This window comes from Sorex fumeus, unplaced genomic scaffold (genome assembly GCF_029834395.1).
Source record: "Sorex fumeus unplaced genomic scaffold, SorFum_2.1 ptg000021l, whole genome shotgun sequence".
Taxonomy (NCBI): Eukaryota; Metazoa; Chordata; class Mammalia; order Eulipotyphla; family Soricidae; genus Sorex; species Sorex fumeus.
The window spans coordinates 13038705-13062915 of NW_026606078.1; the positions used below are offsets into that span (position 1 = coordinate 13038705).

Here is a 24211-nt window from a genome sequence, read left to right on the forward strand (position 1 = left end):
GGACTCAGATTTGGAGCTCACAAGGGAGAAAACTGCACAAAGTCCCTCTTATCTTTGTCCCCTAATGAAAGAGCAGAAAGGAGCCCTTTATGCAAATCACCCCCTACCCCATCTGCCCCTGGGCCTACATTTGGTGAAAGCTGAGGTGGAGATGGAGCTGGGGCAGCCTCCAGGGTGCTAGAGGTCACAGTTTGTAATCCCCAGGGAGTGCAGAGCCCCAGGTGACAATTTGAGACTGAGTTCCCCAGAAGGCTCAAGAACAAGCCCACAGCGCCACCTGCTGAGTCAGAAGATCACCACAGAGATCATACAATGTGCAGGCACTAACCTAATTGTCAGCTGTCCACAGACAGCTGACCACAACAGCTCCTAAGCTGAATCTAAGGAGGAGATACTGAAGTTTCTAAACTTCCATATTCAGTAGGTCATTATACTCTTAGGGCACGATCTATATCAACCTCTGAGTGCCATGTGAAGTGTCTAAAGCGTTCTAGGAAAAGTTATTGAGCTTGTTGAAGGTACTCAGCTTCATTGGTGCATCCTCAACCATTCCCTGAACCTGATAAGCACTGGGGTGGCAAGTACACAGAATAGATTTAAGGTTTTTTTCTGGAGAGGTGTCCACTCTTGGAATGAACCCTTACTCACAATTTACTGGGCTTTGAAGTCAAGCAGGGACACTTGACACAAGAGTCAGAAGCTGTCCAGAAAACACATGTGGCCAAGCCTGTCTGGGTACCTAACATCTCAGGAAGATTTAGAATCACCAAGGAGCCAAAATGTGTTTCCCTTGTTTGAAGTGCATACTAGTGTATTTTGTATACATACCATAATTTAGTAATCCATTCATACAAAGTTGGGAATTTGGGTTGTTTTCACACCTTGGCTATTGCATTAAGAGCGACAATAAACTCTAGAGTGCATATTTCCTTTGGGATTAATGTTTCTGTGTTTTGCAGATAGATGCCAAGAAGTATATCATAGAGTATATCATATCAGTATATCACAGAGTAGTTCTATGCTTATTTTTGATGGATCTACATATTAGTTTCCACAGAGACTGAACAGAAGGAAACTCCCAACGTGAATGTTTGACAATTCTTTTATCACCACAACTCTTCCAACAATGGCTATTTCCAGAAATTTAGATATAAAAATAGCAGTTTGTTCGAACATTAAGTTTCTAGGCAACATCCCTGAGTGGGACAAGTTTTTCCTATCATTCCTTATCTTTCTGTGTCCCTATGATAGACCCAATTGTATCAGTTGTGTCTACCTTGTACTTAGCCTTGTACTTAGGCTGCAGCCAGAGATGAGCAGAAGCCCTACATTGGTCCACAGAGAAGGGTCTCTGGTTTCTGTTGGTACCAATACATGCAGTTACCATCAACACAGAAGCCACTGCTCAGGGTGCAGAATAGGCTGATGCTCCTAAAGATACAGACAGAGTGTTGGTAGCTGAGCCAGCAGAGGCTGGAAGAGGAAATGTGCAAAGAGGCAGGTCATGTGATAGAGCCCAGCATTATTTCTTGGATCAGACTTATAGGTTAAATCAGGCTGAAGGGTCCTATCTATCACCCCAATACCTGATCCATCTATGCAGCGAGAAAGAAGACTGAACAGGTGTTCAGGCCATCATACACAGAGACCCTGATTCCACAGTAGGACTGGTCTGACCTAGCCTCTCTTTCTTCCCTACTCTCTTCCCAATCACAAGCTCATCAGGAAAAAGAATTTCCACCCAGTGACTTTCCACATCCTCATTGAGCCCTGGTACTAGAGCTCAGCTCACACCCAGGCCCCGGTGGACAGAGATTTGCTTAACTTTTAGGAAAAGCCCAATAAGGAAGCACCTGCTGAGAGCACACACTGGCTGTGCTCAGGGGAGTCTGTCAGGCCTGAGAGGTCACAGCTGATGCATCTCCTCTATGAGTATGGAGCCCAGCTCCAAAAAGTGGATTCTTTGGTGTTTTGAGTTTGTTCTTCAAATTAGATATATTTTTTCTATTTGCCATTGGTTTTATACTCTCATGGTACATCTAAGTCTCCTCTTTATAAATATAATTCTCATCACTCGCACACACAAAAAGCTCCTTGAATTTTCCATTTTCTTTCTTTCTGCTAACCAACATAGTTTTCTCTGCACCTATGACTTAATTTTGTTACATTTTGCCAGTTATATATCAAAGTTATTTGCTTCAGTAATTCAGGTTTCATACTAATGAAACCGTATAATAATTACTTTGTACTTCTTCATCTTTTTTAGCATAATCAATGCAAGTTATCCCAAAAGCAAAATTACATCAGCTTTAATAAGTGTTTCATTTATGTATATATAAGCATGTATATTTGTTGAATATAGAGTGGAGAGATAGCACAATGGTAAGGCATTTGCCTTGCATGCAGCTGACTCGTTCAAGCTGGGTTCTATTCCTCCGCCCTTCTCGGAGAGCCCAGTAAGCTACCGAGAGTATCTTGCCCACAGGGCAAAGCCTGGCAAGCTACCTGTGACATATTTCATATGCCAAACTCTGTAAAAACAAGTCTCACAATGGAGACATTATTGGGCCTGCTGAAGCAAATCCATGAACAACGAGAGCACAGTGCAGTGCTTTCTCTCTCTCTCTCTCTCTCTCTCTCTCTCTCTATATATATATATATATATATATATATATATGCTACATCTTTTTAAGCGTAGCTTATAAGTATATGATTTGTGAAGAAGAATGGTGTTTATGCCACACCTGGTTGTGGTCAAAGCTTATTCTTGGATTTGTGATCAGAAATTATTTCTGGACACTCTTTCACTGTTCATGGGAATTCCCACTACTCCAGCCTTTCTGGAAAACAATATGGACAGCCCTTCATAAACTACAAAGTGAACTTCCATGTGACCCCACAATACCACTTCTGGAAATACATCCCGAGGGCGCAAAAAAGCACTTCAGAAATGACATCTGTACCTCTATGTTCGTTGCAGCACTGTTCACAATAGCCAAAATCTGGAAACAACCCAAGTGCCCTAGAACAGATGACTGGTTAAAGAAACTTTGGTGCATTTACACTATGTAATACTATGCAGCTGTCCACAGAGATGAAGTCATGAACTTTGCTTATAAATGGATAGAGATGGAGAGTATCATGCTAAGTAAAATGAGTCAGAAAGAGAGGGGCAGACATAGAAGGATTGCACTCATTTGTGGAGTATAAAACAACATAGCATGAGGCTGACACCTAAGAATAGTAGATACATGTGACAGGTAGATTGCTCCACAGCTGGAAGCCTGCCGCATGAGCAAAGGGGAGAAGGCAGCTGGAATAGAGAATGGATCACTAAGAAAAAGATGGCTAGAGGAATCAATCAAGATGGGAGATGTGTGCAGAAAGCAGATAAAGGATGAAACATGATAACCTCTCAGGGTATGTATTGCAAACCATAATGCCCAAAAGGAGAGAGAGAGAGTATGGGGAATGATGTCTGCCATGGAGGCAGGGGGACAGTGGGAAAGGGGAGGTATATCAGGAATATTGGTGGTGGGGAATGTGCACTGGTGGAAGGATGGGTGTTTGATCATTGTGTGATTGTAATCCAAACATGAAAGCTTGTAACTCTCTCAAGATGATTCAATAAAATTTTTAAAAAAGAAATTATTTCTGGCAGTGTCAAGAAACCTTCTCCTGTGTCTATACTGTGTCTTCAGCCCCTGTGTCTAGTGTTCCATCGATAGGCATATATTTCCGCTGATTCTATGCCATAGCTATTGCGAAGAGGGGGCTGTCTACATGAGAGTGCAACTGTCCTTTCAGTTTAGCAGCCTGCTTGATTATGTGGTATTTTCATTTGGACTTTTGTTAGAAATCTTTGTAAGGTCCTTCTGTATCCAATGTATCAACATCAATCCCACCACCTGTGTCAACTTCCCTCCACTAATGTCCCCAGTTTCCCTTCACCCACCCCAGCCTGCTTCTTCAACAAGCATATTTTCAAGATTCATTATTGTGCATTGGGCCCCATGCTTACAACACAGTTCCCTGCACCTTAGATGTATACATATGCAATACCTGTACATAACCAATGTTTCCAAGGAAACTGCCCCTGCCCCTGTTACCTTCCACCCATTTTCCCTTTTTTTCAACCTTTCTATTTCTTTCCTTGCTTGACTTTTTCATTACTGATAATCTAGGACCAAGGATTTACTCCATTTTCATAACTTGCTCTCCATATCACGTCCTTCAATATATCAAAGATAAGTGAGATCATTAGGTACAGGCCTCCTCCTTCTAATTTAATTCACTTAACATACTATCCTCCACTCCCATCTGTGCTTCAGGTAATTGCGTAACTTCATCATTCTTTGCAACTGCAAGGCATGCCATTGTGTATGTATACTACACCTTTAAGTAAAGGCCCTCCCGTTGATCATCGATTTGCTCGAGCGGGCCCAGTAACGTCTCCATTGGAGACTTTGTTGTTACTGTGTCTGGCATATCGAATACGTCACGCGGAGCTTGCCAGGCTCTGCCGACTACACCTTTATTATTTATTAATTTGGCATTGAACATTTGGGTTAATTCCATGTCCTAGCTCTTGTAGTAAGTGCTGCAGTGAACAATAGTGTTCACATCTCCTTTCAAATGGATATTTTCGTGTCTAGGAGGTGGAGGATTAATATTTGGGGGGATAGATACTAACAACAAATTGACTCAAATGGGAGCTAATTGTACTTGTTTGATAAATTTCAAACTTGTAAGAGAAAATACCATATGTTTTCCATAGAAACAATACCCAGCTGACACTCAGAGAAACCATGAATGAGGATTCTTCTTTACCACATCACATCAATAGCTGTTATTTCCAAACATATATACATTTGTCTGTATATATACATATATATATATATACTTTACAGCTCTGAGTTAATACATCATTGTCATTTTTATTTCTGTTCCCCTTCCCAAGGGAAAGAGGCACTTTTTTCATGTGTTTTTTGGTCATGTTTATGTCTTCTTTGTGGATTTGTCTAACTCTTCTCCCATTGAATGGGTTTGTTCACTAGTGAGTGCTTTAAAGTTTTGAGTGTTAGTACTTTATCTGAAGTATTATATATGAATATGTTCTCTTACTTAGTTGTGTCAGTTATGTGTCATTTTGTTTTAACTTTGCCATGCAAAAGCTTTCAAATTCCTAGAGTTACACATGCTTAAAGTTTTACAGTGGAATCAGGCCATTGGAGACTTCTTAGAGAAACATAAATCCTTTGATATCTATATCGTTCCTTCATATTACCTACACTTACCTGTAGTGCTTTTTTTTCTGGTTCTCAGTGAAACATCCTTAAGCCTAGTATACGTTCTCTTAGTTGCTTTGATGATGCTACAGTGGTTGTTCGAAAGGATGAGAGACATTAATTAAGATTGCAAGGTAGAAGTATGTAATTCATCTGTTTTGTTTTGTTTCTGTTTGCCTCTTTGTTTTATATTTTCCAGGGTTAAAACACATAGCCTTACTTCAAAAGGAATCTGTTCTCCAACTGAATAATATTCCTATCAAGAAGTTGGTAGTTTGAAAATAAAACAGAGACAACTGTGAACAGACGATTGAAACTTGAGAGTCCAAGCAGAAGACAGGGCAGAACAGCCACCTAACACAGCTGAGTCGATGGGGAGGGCAATTCTGGGGAGTTTTGGTGTCATTTCCCCCCATGGGTTAGGAGCACTGGGTGACTATGGTTACTGCCATACGAGTGAGAATAATATTCTGCCTAATCCTCAGAATGAATCCCAAAATGGTCAGGTGGGAGGCATTGGAGGGACTCTCAATGGACCCAGAAAACATGCCGGAAAATCTGAGAGGGTCCTCTATTGAACTCATAGATCATGTTTGTGGGGGGACTCCCAGGATGCTGCTGGTACCATTTCACATAGTAGGAACAGATATCTCCACTGCTTCAGGTACAAGAGATGGTCACCTTCTCCCCTGAAGATACGACACAGAGAGGATCTGACTCAGTACAAACTGGGCCCAAGTCCCTGAAAGAAAAGAACACAGAGATCAGTGTGACAGAAGGACCCTGATTCCAAAAAGAGGGAGAGGTCATCATTAGTTACCACTTCCACCTCCGTCCTGCAAAATTCCCAGCGGGCACTACCTGTACAATAGGCCAGGAAAATGAGGAGCAGTAGACTTGGGTCATGCTTGAAGACAGCCTCACACTTTGTGCTCAGGGCTTGACAGCCACACTGTGTCCTCAAGGCCTTTGTAGGGCCTCCTAATCCTCGGGGTGGGAGGTTTTCTTTCTTTTTTTTTTAATAATTTTTATTAGTGAGACACCATGAGGTACAGTTGTAGACTTACAAGGTTTTGTGCGTGGGTTTCGATTATACAATGATCAAATACCCATCCCTCCACCAGTGCCCATTTCATGGTGGGAGGTTTTCATGTAAACCTTCTCCTCTCAGAAAGACATGGAAGTCCCTCCTTAGAATCGGCCAAGATTCAAGCTAGGTAAAGAGACACTAGATCAAAAGGAAGGATTTCTCCTCAGCATGGCAGGGTGATATTTGCTGGATGAGATTCAAGACCATGCAGCACTGCCCCCTGTTGGATACAGGAGAAATTTCACACCCAAGTCAGTGCAGTCTGGTTTGCCAAGGCGTCAAAAATCAGATGGGCTGGTCACGTAATGAGATTGAGAGACGACCGCTGGACTAGAGCCATTACTGACTGGATTCCATGGGATGTCAAAAGAATGCAAGGCCGCCCACCTACCAGATGGTCAGACTTCTTCATCAAGATCAAGTTGAGGCTCTTCGTGTTCCTAGAACAAACTGACGCCATTGGGCTAAACTAGCCCACAACAGGGACAAATGGAGACATTACTGGTGCCCGCTCAAGCAAATCGACGATTAACGGGAAGTCAAGTGATCAAGTGATCAAGTAATTTAACATTTATACAATTATTATTTAAATAATTATTTTATAAAAAAATAGTCAGCCTCATCCTCGGCCGCAGCTCAGAGATTAGTAGAATCCTTGCATTGCCCATGGCATCTTTGGATCTTGAGAGCCTGCTGGGGACTCTAGAGCCCTGACTCTTGTCTGAGGTGAGTAGTCGTTCAAAAGATACCAATGAGGGCCTCCTGCTTCTACAGGTATCAGATGATCCAGAAGTCAACAACACTGAAACCACTAGACAGGGTATACATGTGACACTGGCAGTTATCCCAGGAAATGTAAAGAGGAGGGCAACTGAGTAAGCAGCAGTTGGAGAGGCAACCTGATAGCACAGACACATGAGGGTGCTAGACAGGGACCAGGGCTGTGATTCTTGAGACTCAGAACCAGTAAGTTGGATGCTGACTATGAGCTTTCTCCGGGTCTCTGTGAACCATCCCTACCTGTATAGTGACTGAGGATCACCAGGAAGACAGAAATCCAGGCCATCCTGCACACAGACCCTCGGAGACCCTGAGCTGAGATTGGGATGACACAGGCAACTCTCATCTCATCAGGATCATCAAGAAGGAGGGGCTATTTATGCAAATTTGAATCCCTATTGAAGATCTCTGCTTCACTGAGGACCAGCAGAGATCTCCCCTTGGGTTTTTTTTTCCCCACTGTTTTTCTTTCTTTCTTGTCTTCCTATTTTTGGGCATGTTTAACATTTATAAAATTATTTTTGTCATTTTGATTTACAATATTGACAATGGGAAGGTGTCAGATAAAAGCACATTCCAACACTGCACCTCCAGAGGGTTTCCGTTCCCTCCATCACATCTCGGTGTCTCTCCCCAATGCCTAAAGTATAACTCCATTCTCCAATGGCGATATGCTTATTTTTAAAGACCATTTTTTCAGTTTCCCTTGCATTTAATATTTGTTTTTCTTTACTACATTATAATTGATTTAACTGATATACCTTATATACCTCATGTGAGTCATCATTATGTTTTGTCTCTCTCAGGGAAGTTCCAGGCACTCTTGAACAGAGGGGGCTTATGATGAGTCTCAGATTTTTCCATGGGACTCACTGAGAAAGGAAAAAGTTGCTGAAACTGAACAATGGCCTGGGTAAGAGATACTCTGCCCAGCCAGAGAAAACACAGCTGCTGAGCTCCCTATCAACAAAAAAGGCACCAGACAAGCCCAGGATGCTGGGTGGAGCTAGGATGAATGTTCTTTAACAGGGGGCTTCTCTGAAAACCCTATTGAAGATCCACAGCTCCCCCAACTACCCATGGTCAAATTTTAGTCTCATTAGAAATGTATCAGATACCTGAATCTGTAAGGATCATGGAAGAAAGCATAGGAAAACCAACCTTTCATGACATTTAAGCTAAAGACTTCTTGGAGCATGAAACACCAATGACCAAGCAAGTGGAAGCAAAGAAAAACAAATGTGACTAATTAAAGTAAGAAGCTTCTGCACCTCAATACAAAACAATGAACAAATTAGAAACAGCCCAGTGAACTGTAAAAATTATTTTCCAGGTACCAATATCAAAGTGATTAATATCAAAGATATATAGGGTACTTATAGAACTTTACCAAAAAAAATTCGACGCCATCAATAATGAAGAATAGAAATGAATAAAGGGGCTGGATCAATAGCACAGTACATAGGGAGTGTGCCTTACACATGACCAACCCGGGTTTGATTCCCAGCATCCCATATTATTCCCCAAGCACCGCCATGAGTAATTCCTGAGTGCAGAGCCAGGAGTAACCCCTGTGTATTACTGGGTGTGACACAGAAAGCAAAAAAAGAAAAAAAATAAAAAAGAAAGACATCAATAAAAGCTTCCTCAAAGAAGGACTCCAAATGTCCAAAAGGCACATAAAAAAATTCTCTACATCATCAATCATCATGGAGATACAAATCAAAACAACAAAACAACAAAACAAAACAACAAAAATCTCACACCTCAGAGACTGGCACACATCACAATAAACAAGAACATCTTGTGATGGAATAGATTTGGGGAGAAAGGGACTTTAATTCACAGTTGATGGGATGCCAACTATTCCTGACACTTTGGAAAAAATATTTTCAATTCTTAAAAAACTAGAAATTGAACTTTCATATGACCCAGCAATACCATTTCTGGGAATATGCCCTGAAGGTCCAAACAATGCAGCAGAAATGCCTTCTGCAATTTTGTGATTCTATGTTGATTGCAGCAATGTTCAGAATAGTGAGAATCTGGAACCAACCCCAATACCCAATAACAGATGACTGGATAAAGACATTTGGTAGACCTACACAATGGAATACTAACAAGCTGTATTAGGGGAAATGAAGTTATGAAATTTTTCTATAAATGGATGGACATGAAGAGTATCATGCTGAGTGAAATGAGTGAAAGGAGAGAGACAGATATAGGATGACTGCACTCATTTGTGGGATGTTAAAAAATGGTACGAGACTAATATCCAAGGCCAAGATAAAAGGGGCCAGGAAGATTTGTTAATGTTTGTACACTTGCCAAAAATGTTTGCAGGGAAAAGGCAGTTAGGATGGAGAAGCGACAAGTGTGGCAATAAGAGTTAGAAATAATCACTCTGGGCAAGATCTCAGTGTTGAAAATAGGTAAAGGAATATACATGAATATACATATACCTTTAGGATATGTATTGCAAATGATAATGTCCAAAGGAAAGAGAGAGAGGACATGAGAGAGAGAGAGATGAAAAGTACCTGCCATAGAGGCGGGGGGAGGAGGTACAGGAGGGAAAGTGGGAACATTAGTGGTGGGAAATGTGCACTGGTGAGGAGAGACTGGTGTTGGAATATTGTATGACTGAAACCCAATCATCAACAACTGAGTAACTGTGTATGTCACAGCGATTCAATTTTTCAAATGAAGGAAAAAGTATCAGAGCCAGTGACCTGACAGTCTGTCACAATCAGAATACAAGAGTCCATGGGTTATATGCCCTAGTGCTCTTCGATAACTGATATCAATAAACAGACTTTTCCAAAATATCTGCCTAATTTTAAGCATAATAGATACGAAAACATGACTGTGACACAATGGGACAAAAACTACATTGATTTCTTTCTCTCTATACCTCAGAGGAGTGAGAACATTCTCTATTGGTCCTCTTGCCTCTGGATTATGACTGATTCTTTTTGTTTTTTTATTTTGTCCTATTGTTTTTATACCACATCTGGGAGTTCACAAGGCTTATTACTGGCTGTGAACTCAGGGATGATTCACGATGGAGTTAAGGGGACCGTGTGGGGTACCAGGGATTGAACACAGCTCTACGGCATGCAAGTCATGTGCCCTAGCCACCATATGCTTGCTCTAGTCCAAATACCAAAATTTCTTCATCCATTCTTCTGTAGTTGGACATTTTGAATATTTCCATATGCTGGCTATTGTACTTAGGCAACAATTATATATATATATGAATAGATGTCATATATATTTGAATTAATTTCTATTTAAGTAGAAATTTTAATTTAAGCATTATGATTTACAATTGTGCCAAGACTAGACATATAGGTATACAATGATCCAACACCATCCCCAAATGACTGTTGATTTCCCTCCATCAGTGTCCCCAAGTTTTCTTCCTCTAACCCAGCCTGCCTCCTTTAAAAGCACATTTTTAAGATTAATTATTGGAGTTTGGGTCCTATGTTTACAATATTGTTCCATGTGCTTTGACATATACATATACAAAATCTGTACACCACGAGTGTGCAAAGCCACCCCTACCTCATGCCTCTGTTTTTCTCCTTTTTCGCCATTTCTCTGCATTCATGGGCTGGAGCAGTAGCACTGCGGTTAGGTAGGGCGTTTGCCTTGCACGAGGCCGACGAGGGTGACCCAAGTTTGATTCCTCCTCCCCTGACCCTCTCGGAGAGCCCAACAATCTACCAGCAAGCTCACCCGCAGAGCAAAGCCTAGCAAGCTAACCGTGATGTACTCGATATGCCAAACACAGTAAAAACAAGTCTCACAATGGAGACGTTACTGGGCCCACTCGAGCAAATCGATGAACGATCGGAGGACAGTGTTACAGTGCTACAGTGTTCTTCATTCATCTAGGGATGAGGGTTTGCCCCACATTGGTAACTTGCATCCCTTCCGTGTTATTTTATATAACAAAGATAAGTGAGGTAATTCAGTATTTGGTCTTCTTCTTCTGACCTATTGCATTATCTTGATTTTCTCCAGCTCCATCCAAGTTTCTGTGATTTTTTGACTCCATCATTCCTTGGAACCACAAGGTATGTCATTGTGCATCTATTGAAAATGTTTACCATTAACTAATCTGATGTTGGACACCTAGATGGAATCCAGTGCCTAGCTATTGTATTGTGTGTTGCAATGTACAATGGTGAGCATATGTCCTTTCTAATAAAACGCTTCATATCTTGAGGATAGAGAATATTTTTTGGATTGGGCATTCATATGGCCACAAGTAGGATAGCTGAGTCAAGTGAGAGCTGGTGACCTGGTGATACTTTCATAAATTGTGAAGAAGGGATCCTATTTTTCCCACCCCTCCCACACTTGTGTTTAAAGATACATAGATATATGTAGATGATAGATAGATAGATAGATAGATAGATAGATAGATAGCAAAATGTGGCATGTTATTGACATTGTAATTTCTGTTTCCATAAGGAAATGACCACTACTTTTTCACATGCCTACTGGCCACTCACATGTCTTCTTCATGGATGTGTTCATTCATCTCTTCTCCCCTTTTTGATGGGGTTGTTGGCTATTTGTTATTGCTGTTTAACTCTGTGAGTGCTCTACATATTTTGAGTGTTATCTGAAGCATTATGTGTGAATATCTTCTCCCAGTCAGTTGGGTGTCTTTGTATTTTTGCCTAGTTTCTTTTGCCAAGCTAGACCCTTTCAACTTCATACAGTCACACTTGCTTATTTTTGCCAGTGGAATCAGGCCTTTAAAGACTCCTTTGCGAAATATAATTGTTTTGATATCTTCATCCTTCCTTTAGACCACTTTTAGTCACTGAAGTGCTTTCTTCATCCATGCCCACTGAATCACCCTTAAGCCAAGTGTGAATTCTCTTAATTACTTTGATAATTAACCAATTCATTTGTGCTTCAAAGGGGCTGTGGTCTCTCTCTCTCTCTCTCTCTCTCTCTCTGAATAATTTACTAACAAAATTGTAAAATATCAGTGAAGACATCATTCCCTAGAGTTAAGATTCTAATATTTAAATCTTAAACACACACACACACACACACACACACGCACACACACTCACCTATTTGGAATAAAATCAGCTTATTCCCTGGGGTCATTTAATTCTCATCACATGACTGTGCTGTGGTGGATGAGACCCCAGATTTATGCAAAAGGAGACTGGATTCATAATGAAGGAAAAAAATGTAGCCTCATATCAGGAATGATAGTACATGTCAAACTAGTCTCTAATGTCTCTAATGGCTAATATGTAAATACTGAGCTTTAGATTTCTATGTGATAAAAATAATAACAACAATTGTATAACTGAAATCCAAGCACAGAAAATTGTAAGTCTACAACTTTACCTCATGGTGTTTCGCTAATAAAAATTTAAAAAATAATAATAATAATAATAATAACAAATGGTGAGACGATTAAAGATGATATTGATTGATTCACTGACTCCAAAATATGGAACATTCACTCCAGAAAAGAGAAGGTGTCGCCTTACAAGCAGACTCTCTATGCAGTAAAGGCCAGTGAGAAAATTAATCCCACAGAAAGCTGGTGAGGATGACAGGACCATTTTCCCTTTCAATTGGCAGAATGGCTATTGACAGATGAACTCATTAATGTGGGATCAATGAGTCCTGAAAGGGTGGTTTGCTATTGAATTTTGAACAGCCCAAACTCTTTAATTCATATCAATATCTATATGAGTACTAACAATTATTTTCAACGAATTTATCAAATTTTTGCGCTAGTCTCAGAAGACAGTATTTGAGTAAGAGCTTCAGTATATCCCCAGTAAAGAACCCAGAATAAAGGAACAGATTCTTAGACTCTTGTAATCAACCCAAGATGAATGAGGTCAAAACAGTAACCCTAAAAAGGCCAATCACAAGTAAGGTATTGAAACACTAACGAACAGTCTCCCCAAGAACAAAAGTCCTGGTCCAGATGGGTTCCCCAGTGAATTCTATTAAACCTTCAAAGTCGCTTTACTGACTGTACTCCTTAAGCTCTTCAAAAATATCGAAGATACAGGAATTCTTCCTGATACTTTCATGAAGCTAACAATAGACTAACACCAAAAGCAGAAAGTGATACTCCCAGAGAAGAAACTTTCAGACTAAACTCCCTGTTCAATATAATGCAAATATGCATAATAAAGTCTTAGTTATTCATATACAAAACAGAAAACTCATACACCCTGATCAATTGGGATTCACACAGTCATGCAAGGATGATTCAACAAAAACAAATCAGTTCAGGTAATACACTATATTAAGGAACCTTCCTCCAGATAATAATGGCCATGTAGAACAAGCCTACAGTCAGTATCATACTTAATATTGACAGAGTGAAAGAATTTTCTCAAATATCGGGTACAATGCAAGTATGTTCACTCTCTTCACTTCCAGTTAAATTATTATTAAAGTCTGATTATGGCAATCAGGCATGAAAATAAAAATTAAACGGATGCTAATTGAAAAAGGAGAACTCTAACTATCATTAAATGCAGACGACATGATAACAAACATAGAGGACTATAAATAGCCCACAAAACCACTGTTAGAAACAAGAAATAATAAAGCAAAGTGGACGGGTACAAAATCAATAGACAAAAATCAGTCACATTCTATTCTACAAAGAATGAAGCAGAGGAGAAAGCAATCAAGGAGTCTATTCCATTGAAAACGGTATCCAGAACCAACAAGACTCTCGGAGTCAGCTTAACAAAAGATGTGGGAGATCTATACAATGATATCTTAAGTCACATAAAAAAGAAATAGAGGGATACCGCAGGAAGTGAAAAATATACCATTCTCATGGATTGTATTATCTCAACCAATAATATTAAAATGATTAACCTACCTAAGCTATTACAACGATTCAATGCAATCCCCATCCAAATTTAGACAGGATTTCAAAATGTCAATAAGTTTATATCAGATCAGAAAGGACTGCGAATTAGCCAAAAAAACACTAAAAAGCAAAAAATTGAGAGGTAACTCATGACCAAATTTGGAACTGCATCATACACCTATACTGATCAAAACTTAATGGTACTGGAATAAGACAGACACTCTGGTCAAGGGGTCAATTTCGAATATACTATGACAAAACTCCATAGACGCAGTTAGTTAATTTTCATAAAAGTGCTGAGACCATAAAATGAAATAAAGATAGCCTCTTTAACACACGTTACAGGGAAAATTGGATAACTGCATATAAGAAACAAGAGCTGGATCAATATTGTACACCTCACACAAAAGTCAGTTCAAAGTGGATCAAAGACTTTGAGATAGAACAGAAACTATGAAGTACTTGAGGAAAATATAGACAGAGCACTGCAAGATTAGGGCCTGAAATTGGCTTCAAAGAGCTGATAAACTAGCAAAGGCAACAAAATCAAACATTCACAAATGGGATGACAAAAAGTTAAAGAGCTGCATGTCAAAACCAACAAGGGTAAAACTAAAAGACACCAACGGAACTGGAAAAATATTTACAATCAAAACATCAGATAGAGGTTTGATATACAGGATCCATAAAATACAAAGATCAACACAAAGAAATTCAAAAATCCTATCAATAAATGGTGTCAGGAAATGAATGGACACTTCTCAGTGCAAGAAAGGTGGAGAGCCAGTAGGCACATGGAAACGTGGTCATCAGTCAGAGAAATCCAAATCAAGACAATAATGAGGTATCACCTCACACCAGTGAGAATGGTACATATCAAATACAGTAGGAACAAGTTGTGTTTGTGGGGACGTGAGAAAAACTGAGAGCATTTAACTACAGCTGATGGGAAGGTGGTTTGGAAACCCCTGTGCAAAACCTTATGAAGAGTTCTCAGTAAACATAGTGGAGAGCAGCACCGGTGGAGGGATGTGTATTTTATCAATGTATAATTGAAACCCAAGCACAAAAATGTGTAAGTCTGCAACTGTACCTCATGATGTCTCACAATTAAAAAAATTTTTATAAAAAAAAAAAAAGGAAGAGCTGAGTTGATGGACCAGAGGGTTCTGGGGAGTTTTTGTTTCATTTCCCCGTGGGTCTGAAGCACTGGGTATTAATTGTTACCATAATTAGAGGCTGACAAAAATAGTCAGCCTCATCCTCAGGTTGCACCCCAGAGATGGTCAGGTAGGCAGCATTGGAGGAACTCTCGATGGACCCAGAAAACCTATCGGGAACTCCAGAGGGTCTTTGATTATCTGCATAGATCAAGTTTGTGGGGGAACTCCCAGGGCGCTGCTGGTACCAGTGCACATAGTTAGACCCAATGTTTCCACTGCTGCGGGTACAAGAAATGGTGACCTTCTCCCCTGGAGACCCAGACACAGAGGGAATCTGATTCAGCACAAACTGGGCCCAAGTACCTGAAAGAAAAGAACACAGAGATTAGTGACCCAGAAGGACCTGATTCCAGGAGGGAGAGAGAGGTCATCACTAGTAGCCACCCCCTGCCGAAACTGAAAAATTCCCAGCAGGCACTACCTGTACAATAGGCCAGAAAGGTGAGGAGCAGCAGAGTCCTGGCCATGCTGAGACACCCCCACACTTTGTGCCCAGGGCTTGACAGCCACCCTGTGTCCTCAAGGACTTTATAGGGCCTCCTAATCCACAGGGTGGGAGGTTTTTATGCAAATCTGCCCCTCTTAGGAAGCCAGACAAGCCCCTCGTTAAAATTGGCCAAGACTCATCCTGAGTAAAGAGAGTCTAGTTCAGAGAGGATTTCTCCAAACAGAGCAAGAGTGACATCTGCTGGGCAAGGGGAGAACCACAGATGAGCAACCCGAGAGCCAAGCTAACACAGCACCGCCCCCTAGTGGACACAAGAGGTGTGTCCCTCCTCTACCCAAGCCACATCCTCAGAATTCCAGATCATAACCAAGATTCCCTACATTGCATTTTAATCTCACTTTGCATTTTATACTTCTTAACTGTACTGATGGGGCAGAACAAAGTTGAGTTCTCTGGAATATCATAAAGTGAATGAGCTACAGTAGAAGGAATGGGAGTCATTTCTGCACTGAATTTATCTATTTATTTATTTATTCATTTTTTTATTAGTTAAACACCATGAGGTACAGTTGTAGACTTACAAACTTTCTTGCTTGGGTTTCATTTATATAATGATCGAGCATCCATCCCTCTACTAGTGCCCATTCCTTACCACCAATGATCCCAGTAGCCCTCCCACCCCCAACCCCATCCCTCCCACACCACCCCTTCTCTGTGGCAGGGTATTCCCTTTTGCTCTCTCTTTCCTCTAGAGTGTTGTAGTTTGCAATAGAGGTATTGAGAGGTCATCGTCTTTGGTCTACTTTCAGCACGCATCTCATATGTCGAGCGAGTTTTCCAAACACCCTTTATTTTGTGTTCCCTACTCTATCTGAGCTACCTTTCCCCTCATCATGTGCTGCCGGCTTCCAATCCATGGAACAGACCTCCTGGTATTTATCTCAACTATTCTTGGGTGTTCAACTTCCATTCTGTTACTTTATATTCCCCAGATGAGTGCAGTCATTCTATGTCTGTCCCTCTCTTTCTGGCTCATTTCACTTAACATGATACTGTCCATGTAGAACCACTAGTATGTAAATTTCATGACTTCATCATTTCTAACAGCTGCATAGTATTCCATTGTGTAGAAGTACCAAAGTTTCTTTAACCAGTCATCTGTTCTCGGGCACTCGGGTTTCTTCCAAATTTTGGCTATTGTGAACAGTGCAGCAATGAATCTGCACTGAATTTAACTCCAAGGTAGGCTTGGGAAGAGAAGAGCTTCCCACACTAGCAGAAACAAAGTCATTTATGGTGGATTTGCAAAAGGAAACTAGGTACAGATATAACTATTGATTTGGCTATCAGTGCAGTATGATTCTAGGGGCTGGGTTTCCTCATATTAAACTAGAAATTCAGAGTGAATTGTTTAACTTCTAGGCTATCAGGTTAGTGAAATGGAGGTGTTATGGTTACTCACAGGAGACAGTAATGTCTAATGGGGAAATATTATACTGAATACTTACATTTACAGAGTAAGGAGCCGTCTCAGAGCTGAGAAACTGGAATTCTAAGAGCAGGTGCCCAGAATGTCTAGAGCAGCTAAGGGGTGACAGTGACCCAAGCCACCTTTTGTAGTGAGTTCATATGACTTCGTTCGATATGTATGATACATATTTGTCAATATCTTGACCTCCTATTCGCAGGTGAAGACTCAAAGACGGAATATAAGCAAAGATCTGGAGTCTCTAGGTGATGGATTTTGGGACAAATCTCTGCTGAATGGAAAAGTCATACCCTAAAGCTTCTACAGCAGGACTGAGAAAGTTTGGGAGACTCAACCTGAGCAAGTGTGTCAGCTTAAACCAGTGCTGGGGGAGGGGAGATACTCCCCAGACATCCTCTGCGTGCAGAGCAGAGTAGTGGGCAGGTTTTTGTCTCACTTCCCCATGAGTCTGGATCACTGTGAGGGTAAGCGCTGCCATATGTACCACAGTAATAGGTAGCCTCATTCTCAGGCTGCAGCCCAGAGATGAGCAGAATCCCTGCATTGGCTGAAGTATCTTTGGATACAGAGAAGCGGCTTGGGACCCCGGAGCCTTGGCCCTTGTCTGAGTCTGTTTGATAGTTCAGGAGATCTCAGGGAGGGTTTCCTGGCTTCTGCTGGTACCAGATGATCCTTCGGTCCCCAACACTGATGCCACTTCTCAGGGTATATGACAGTCTGACAGTTGTCCCAGGAGATGCAGAGAGAGAGAGGGCAGCTGAGTCAGCAGAATTTGGGAGCGGGAACCTGCAAACACAGACATATGTGGGTGTGAGACAGAGACCAGTGTCATCTGCTTGAGACTCAGAGCCAGAGACTTGAACACTGACTCTGAGCTTACTCTAAGTCTCTGGGAACCATCCCTACCTGTGCCATGATAGAGGAGCAGAAGGAGCACAGGTATCCAGGCCATCCTGCACACAGACCCTCAGAGACCCAGAACTGAGGCTGGGCTGACACAGGCATCTCTTATCTCCCGGAGGACCTCAAGGAGAAGGAGATCTTCATGCAAATTTTTTACCCATATTGGAGATCTCTACTTCACCCTGAGGACCAGCTGAGGTCTGCTCTTCCTTTTTTCCCTCCTTTGGCATACTTAACATTTTAAAAGTTATTTTCGGCACTTTGGTTTATAGTACTGATAATGTTAGGGTGTCAGGCTAAAAATATTCAAACTAACCCTACACCAGAGTGTCAGCTTCCCTCCAACATGTCCCGCTTGTGTCCCCCCAATATTTATACACCTCATGAACCATATCTCACTGTGTTATAAGTCCGTACCATATTTCTTTGTTGCAGCATCTCTAGGTACAGATGATGTTTCCTTTGACACACCAACAACCATGAAGGAATGACTCATAAAAGCCCAAGCAAGGAACTAAAGAAATGGTTGCACGAGTCACAATTGGGAAAATGCACACAGAATACTGAATGAGGAAATGTATTGGAGTAAAAGAGTGATACTAAGATCATCCTTGACCCTGGTGTTTCGAAACGATACAGACAGAAAATGAAAGAAATCAAGCAGGGAAGAGGTGAACAAGAAATATAGGTTAATGGACAGCAGGACTTCAGTTTAACAATAATGTGAGTGAGGGGTAGAGCCATATAACCAAAATACATTTTTTTCTTTTTTCCTTTTAATAGTGAATTTTACATGATATCCATTGAAAACAAGTAAATCAGAGACAGTATTTTTACAGAAACAGAAAATATAGATGCTGTGGAAAACTGTTAATATATACTAGCATGTGTTCTCTCTAATGGTCTCTCCACTTGTATGTATACTTCAGTATTTTATTTATTTTTTATCATTTTTTTTATTAGTGAAACACCATGAGGTACACTTATAGACTTATAAATTTTTGTGCTTGGTTTCAGTTATACAATGATCAAGTACCCATCCCTCCACCAGTGCCCATCCTCCCCCACCACGGGTCCTAGCATCCCTCCCACCCCCCAACCCCCCACCCCATCCCACCCTGCCGCTGTGGCAAAACTGGACGGCTACATGCAAAAAAGTGGGCTCAGATCTCTGCCTAACGCCATGCACAAAAGTAAGATCGAAATGGATTTATGACCTCAACATCAGACCGGAATCTATAATGTTTATTGAAGACAAAGTTAGCAAAACTCTCCACGATATTGAAGTTAGTGGTATCTTCAAAGACGTGACGCCACTGGCCGAGCAAGTGAAAACAGAGATAGACAAATGGGACTCTCTTAAACTAAGAAGCTTCTGCACCTCAAAAGAAACAGTGACCAAAATACAAAGACAGCCTACAGAATGGGAAAGAATATTCACCAAATACACATCCGACAAGGGGTTGATTTCAAGGATATACAAGGTACTGGTTAAACTACACAAGAAATCACCCAACCCCATCAAAAAATGGGGCGAGGAAATGAACAGAAACTTTCGCAAAGAAGAAATCCGAATGGCAAAAAGGCACATGAGAAAATGCTCTACATCACTAATCATCAGAGAGATGCAGATAAAAACAACAATGAGATATCATTTCACACCACAGAGACTGGCCCACATCCACAAGAACAAAAGCAACAGGTGCTGGCGCAGATGTGGCGAGAAAGGGACCCTCCTTCACTGCTGGTGGGAATGCAGGCTGGTCCAACCCTTTTGGAAAACAGTATGGACGATTCTCAAAAAATTAGAATTCGATCTCCCATTTGACCCAGCTATAGCACTCCTGGGAATATATCCCAGAGAGGCAAAAAGGTATACTCGAAGTGACATCTGCAATTGTTTGTTCATTGCAAACAAAATACATTTTCAAGAGTAATAAAAACATGGTATCTAAGCAGTAAACCCCGAAATTCTGTAACATACCTATCAATTTGACAGGCAGTAATAAAGTGGTGTTGGGGAAGGCAAGAGAATCTGGGCATACTCGTGGAAGGAATTTGACACGCTGGAGTGATTGGTGTTGAATTATTGTATGCCTAAAATGCAACCATCACTAATTTTGTAAATCACAGCTCTTAAATAAAAAATATACATGCATTCAATTCATATATGTATTCTCTTTTAAGAAAAGGAAAATCTATCACTGTAAGTGGCACAAGGAGTGCAAAAGAGGAAAAAAAGAGAGGCCACTGTGACTGAGGCACAAAATCGAGATTAAAAGCAGGATTGCCCACAGACAACACCAACCCTGGCCAACGAGGATATGTGTGTGTTTCATCAATTCACTTCATCAGTACACTGGGCAGGTGGAACTGAAAACTCAAAACTGTCTTGGTGGAAAGACTTCTACACACCTTACTCTTTCTCCTTTACAGTTCACCTTCAAACTCAATGGTGGACAGGAAAAATCAATATTAGATTCAATGAAATGTACAAAACTTTATTTTTTGCCACTGTGAACATTTACAATCAATATTCAGCACTTACTTTGTCTAATAATGCAAACCAAAAAACAGTCTTCTCTAAATTATCTGAAATTCCCTTTACTCTTCAGTTTTCCTGTATCATTGCATGTTATTTATATTTTCATCTACTTTCCACTAGGACTCTCTTATTAAAATGATGTCTGAAATTCGAATTCTCACCAAAATTCCATTCAATGACATGCATGAACAAGGTTTTCAAGCAGGTGAAGTGCATAATTGTGGATTTGATAGAGTGACAGCCCAGGTAGTCATAGATCTGGGCATCTTCCATCCACATAGGAATCACCTTAAGATATTAACTCCTTGGCCAGAGAGAAAAGACAGCATGTAGGGCACTTGCACACAACATTTCTATTTTGTTTCCTGACACCCCATAACTTTCCCAAACACTGTCAGAGTGATCCCTTAACACAGAGCCAGAAATGATCTGAAAACCAAGGAGAAAGAAAAAAATCTCAGATTCCTGGACAGTCCTAGGTTTAGGAAACTAGTGGTTATCAGAATCTGATGCCCCAACTCCAAAGCTACAGTTTCTTCAGCCTGGGATGTCCATTCTCTCTTTTTTTTATTCATCTTTTATTAGTGAAACACCATGAGGTACAGTTATAGACTTATAAATTTTTGTGCTTGGGTTTCAGTTATACAATGATCAAGTACCCATCCCTCCACCAGTGACCATCCTGCCCCACCACGGGTCCCAGCATCCCTCCCACCCCCCATCCCCCCCCGTCCCACCCTGCCGCTGTAACAGGTCATTCCCTCCTGTTCTCTCTCTCTTCTTTTGCGTATTGTGCTCTGCAAGAGAGGCATTGAGTGGCAATCATGTTTGGTCCACAGACCACTTTCAGCATGTCTCAGCACCCTTTATTTGGTGCTCTCTTCTCTATCTGAGCTTCCTTTTCACCTAGCACATGTGGCTGGCCTTCAAGTCATGGAGCAAAATTCCTGGTACTGATCTCAGCCATTCCTGTTCCCCAGATGAATGCAATCTTTCTGTGTCTATCCCGTTCTTTCTGACTCATTTCGCTTAACATGATACTTTCCATGTAGTACCACTTGTATGTAAATTTCATAACTTCATCTTTTCTAACGGCTACATAGTACTCCATTTTGTAAATGTACCAAAGTTTCTTTAACCAGTCATCTGTTCTCGGGCACTCAGGTTTTTTCCAGATTCTGGCTATTGTAAAGAGTGCTGCAATGAACAAACAATTGCAGATGTCACTTCGACTATACCTTTTTGCCTCTTTGGGATATATTCCCAGGAGTGCTATAGCTGGGTCAAATGGGAGATCAAATTCTAATTTTTTGAGAATCGTCCATACTGTTTTCCAAAAGGGTTGGATCAGCCTGCATTCCCACCAGCAGTGAAGGAGGGTCCCTTTCTCGACACATCTGCGCCAGCACCTGTTGCTTTTGTGAATGTGGGCCAGTCTCTGTGGTGTGAAATGATATCTCATTGTTGTTTTGATCTGCATCTCTCTGATGATTAGTGATGTAGAGCATTTTCTCATGTGCCTTTTTGCCATTCGGATTTCTTCTTTGCGAAAGTTTCTGTTCATTTCCTCGCCCCATTTTTTGATGGGGTTGGGTGATTTCTTCTTGTGTATTTTAACCAGTACCTTGTATATCCTTGATATCAACCCCTTGTCGGTTGTGTATTTGGTGAATATTCTTTCCCATTCTGTAGGCTGTCTTTGTATTTTGGTCACTGTTTCTTTTGAGGTGCAGAAGCTTCTTAGTTTAAGAGAGTCCCATTTGTCTATCTCTGTTTTCACTTGCTCGGCCAGTGGCGTGACATCTTTGAGGATACCATTAACTTCAATATCATGGAGAGTTTTGCCAACTTTGTCTTCAATAAACGTTATGGATTCCGGTCTGATGTTGAGGTCATAAATCCATTTCGATCTTACTTTTGTGCATGGCGTTAGGGAGAGATCTGAGCCCACTTTTTTGCATGTAGCAGACCAGTTTTGCCAGCACAATTTACTAAAGAGGCTTTCTCTGCTCCATTTCACTTTTCTTGCCCCCTTATCGAAGATTAGATGATTATATGTTTGGGAGGAGGTGTCAGTATATTCAACTCTGTTCCATTGGTCTGCAACTCTGCCTTTGTTCCAGTACCATGCTGTTTTGATTATTACTGCTTTGTAGTAGAGCTTGAAGTTAGGTAGGTTGATTCCTCCCATTTTCTTTTTCCCGAGAATTGCTTTAGCTATTCGTGGGGGCTTATTGTTCCATGTAAATTTCAGGAGTGTTTGCTCCATTTCTTTGAAGAATGTCATGGGTATCCTTATAGGGATTGCATTGAATTTGTACAGTGCCTTGGGAAGTATTGCCATTTTGACAATGTTGATTCTCCCCATCCATGAACAGGGGATATTTTTCCATTTCCTCATGTCCTCTTTTATTTCCTGAAGTACCGTTTTGTAGTTTTCTTTGTACAGATCCTTTACTTCCTTTGTTAAGGCGATTCCTAGGTACTTGATTTTCTGGGGCACAATTGTGAATGGAATTGTTTTCTTCATGTCACTTTCTTCTCTTTCACTATTTGCATATAGGAAAGCCATGGATTTTTGGGTATTGATTTTATAGCCTACCACTTTACTATACAAGCCTATTGTTTCTAGGAGTTTCTTGGTAGAGGTTTTAGGGTTCTCTAAGTATAGTATCATATCATCTGCGAATAGTGAGAGCTTGATTTCTTCCTTTCCTACCTGGATGCCCTTAATATCTTTTTCTTGCCTAATCGCAATGGCAAGTACTTCCAGTACTATATTGAACAGCAGTGGAGAGAGTGGGGGGATGCCCATTCTCACAGTGAATTTTGTTTTGTTTGTTTGGGAGTTTGGGGGACTTTTTTTTTATCATATCTGACACTGCTCTGGGGTCATTCCTGGATTGAGACTCAGGAATTACTTCTAGGGCTGCTCAGGGAATCATGTGGGATGCCAAGTATCGAATCTGGGTCAGTCACGTGCAAGGCAAATACCCTTCCCACTGTACTAACACTCCGGCTCCTCAAAAGTGAATTTCAATCCCTAGGGTTTTACTTCCCAGAACTGCAAAACCAAGGCTGTTACTGGTTCAGTCACTGTTGAGGGTCTAGGCTGGGGCAGAAAACCTTGCATGGGACTCCTAGTGGTGTCTGGGACCAAAAGTGCACCGAAAGAGAGAAAGACCACAGCTTGGCTTGTCCCTCGTGGGCTTCCACATATCTCTCTTTCTCTGTCTCTGTCTCTGTCTCTCTGTCTCTATCTCTCTCTCACTCTCACTCTCTCTCTACACACCCCCATGTTCCTGAGTTTCACTCCACACATGGGAGAGCAGCAGCAACGCCCAGCAGATTCTACCTTCAATGTAGCATTGATGGTTTTACACCTTGCTTTATGAGTCTTTCTAGGGGAAGAACAAGAAAGAACCTGGAGAGAATTTCTGAGTGGAATTTGTAAAAATATGTAATTTTTCAACTTCTACACGACCAGCTCAGTGGTACGAGGGATGTTGTCCCACTTCCCCATCAATGTGTGTCACAGTGAGAAGCTTCGCCA

The 24211-nt window shown here is 41.1% G+C and overlaps 1 gene segment (V, D, J or C); it reads right to left on the reverse strand.

Moving 5' to 3' along the window:
* Positions 1–17: 17 nt before the first annotated feature.
* LOC130022894 (immunoglobulin lambda variable 6-57-like) lies at positions 18–15740 on the reverse strand. The segment is given in 4 exon segments: positions 18–61; positions 11530–11630; positions 15291–15576; positions 15695–15740. Coding segments are annotated over 4 exon segments (477 nt in total).
* Positions 15741–24211: the final 8471 nt, after the last annotated feature.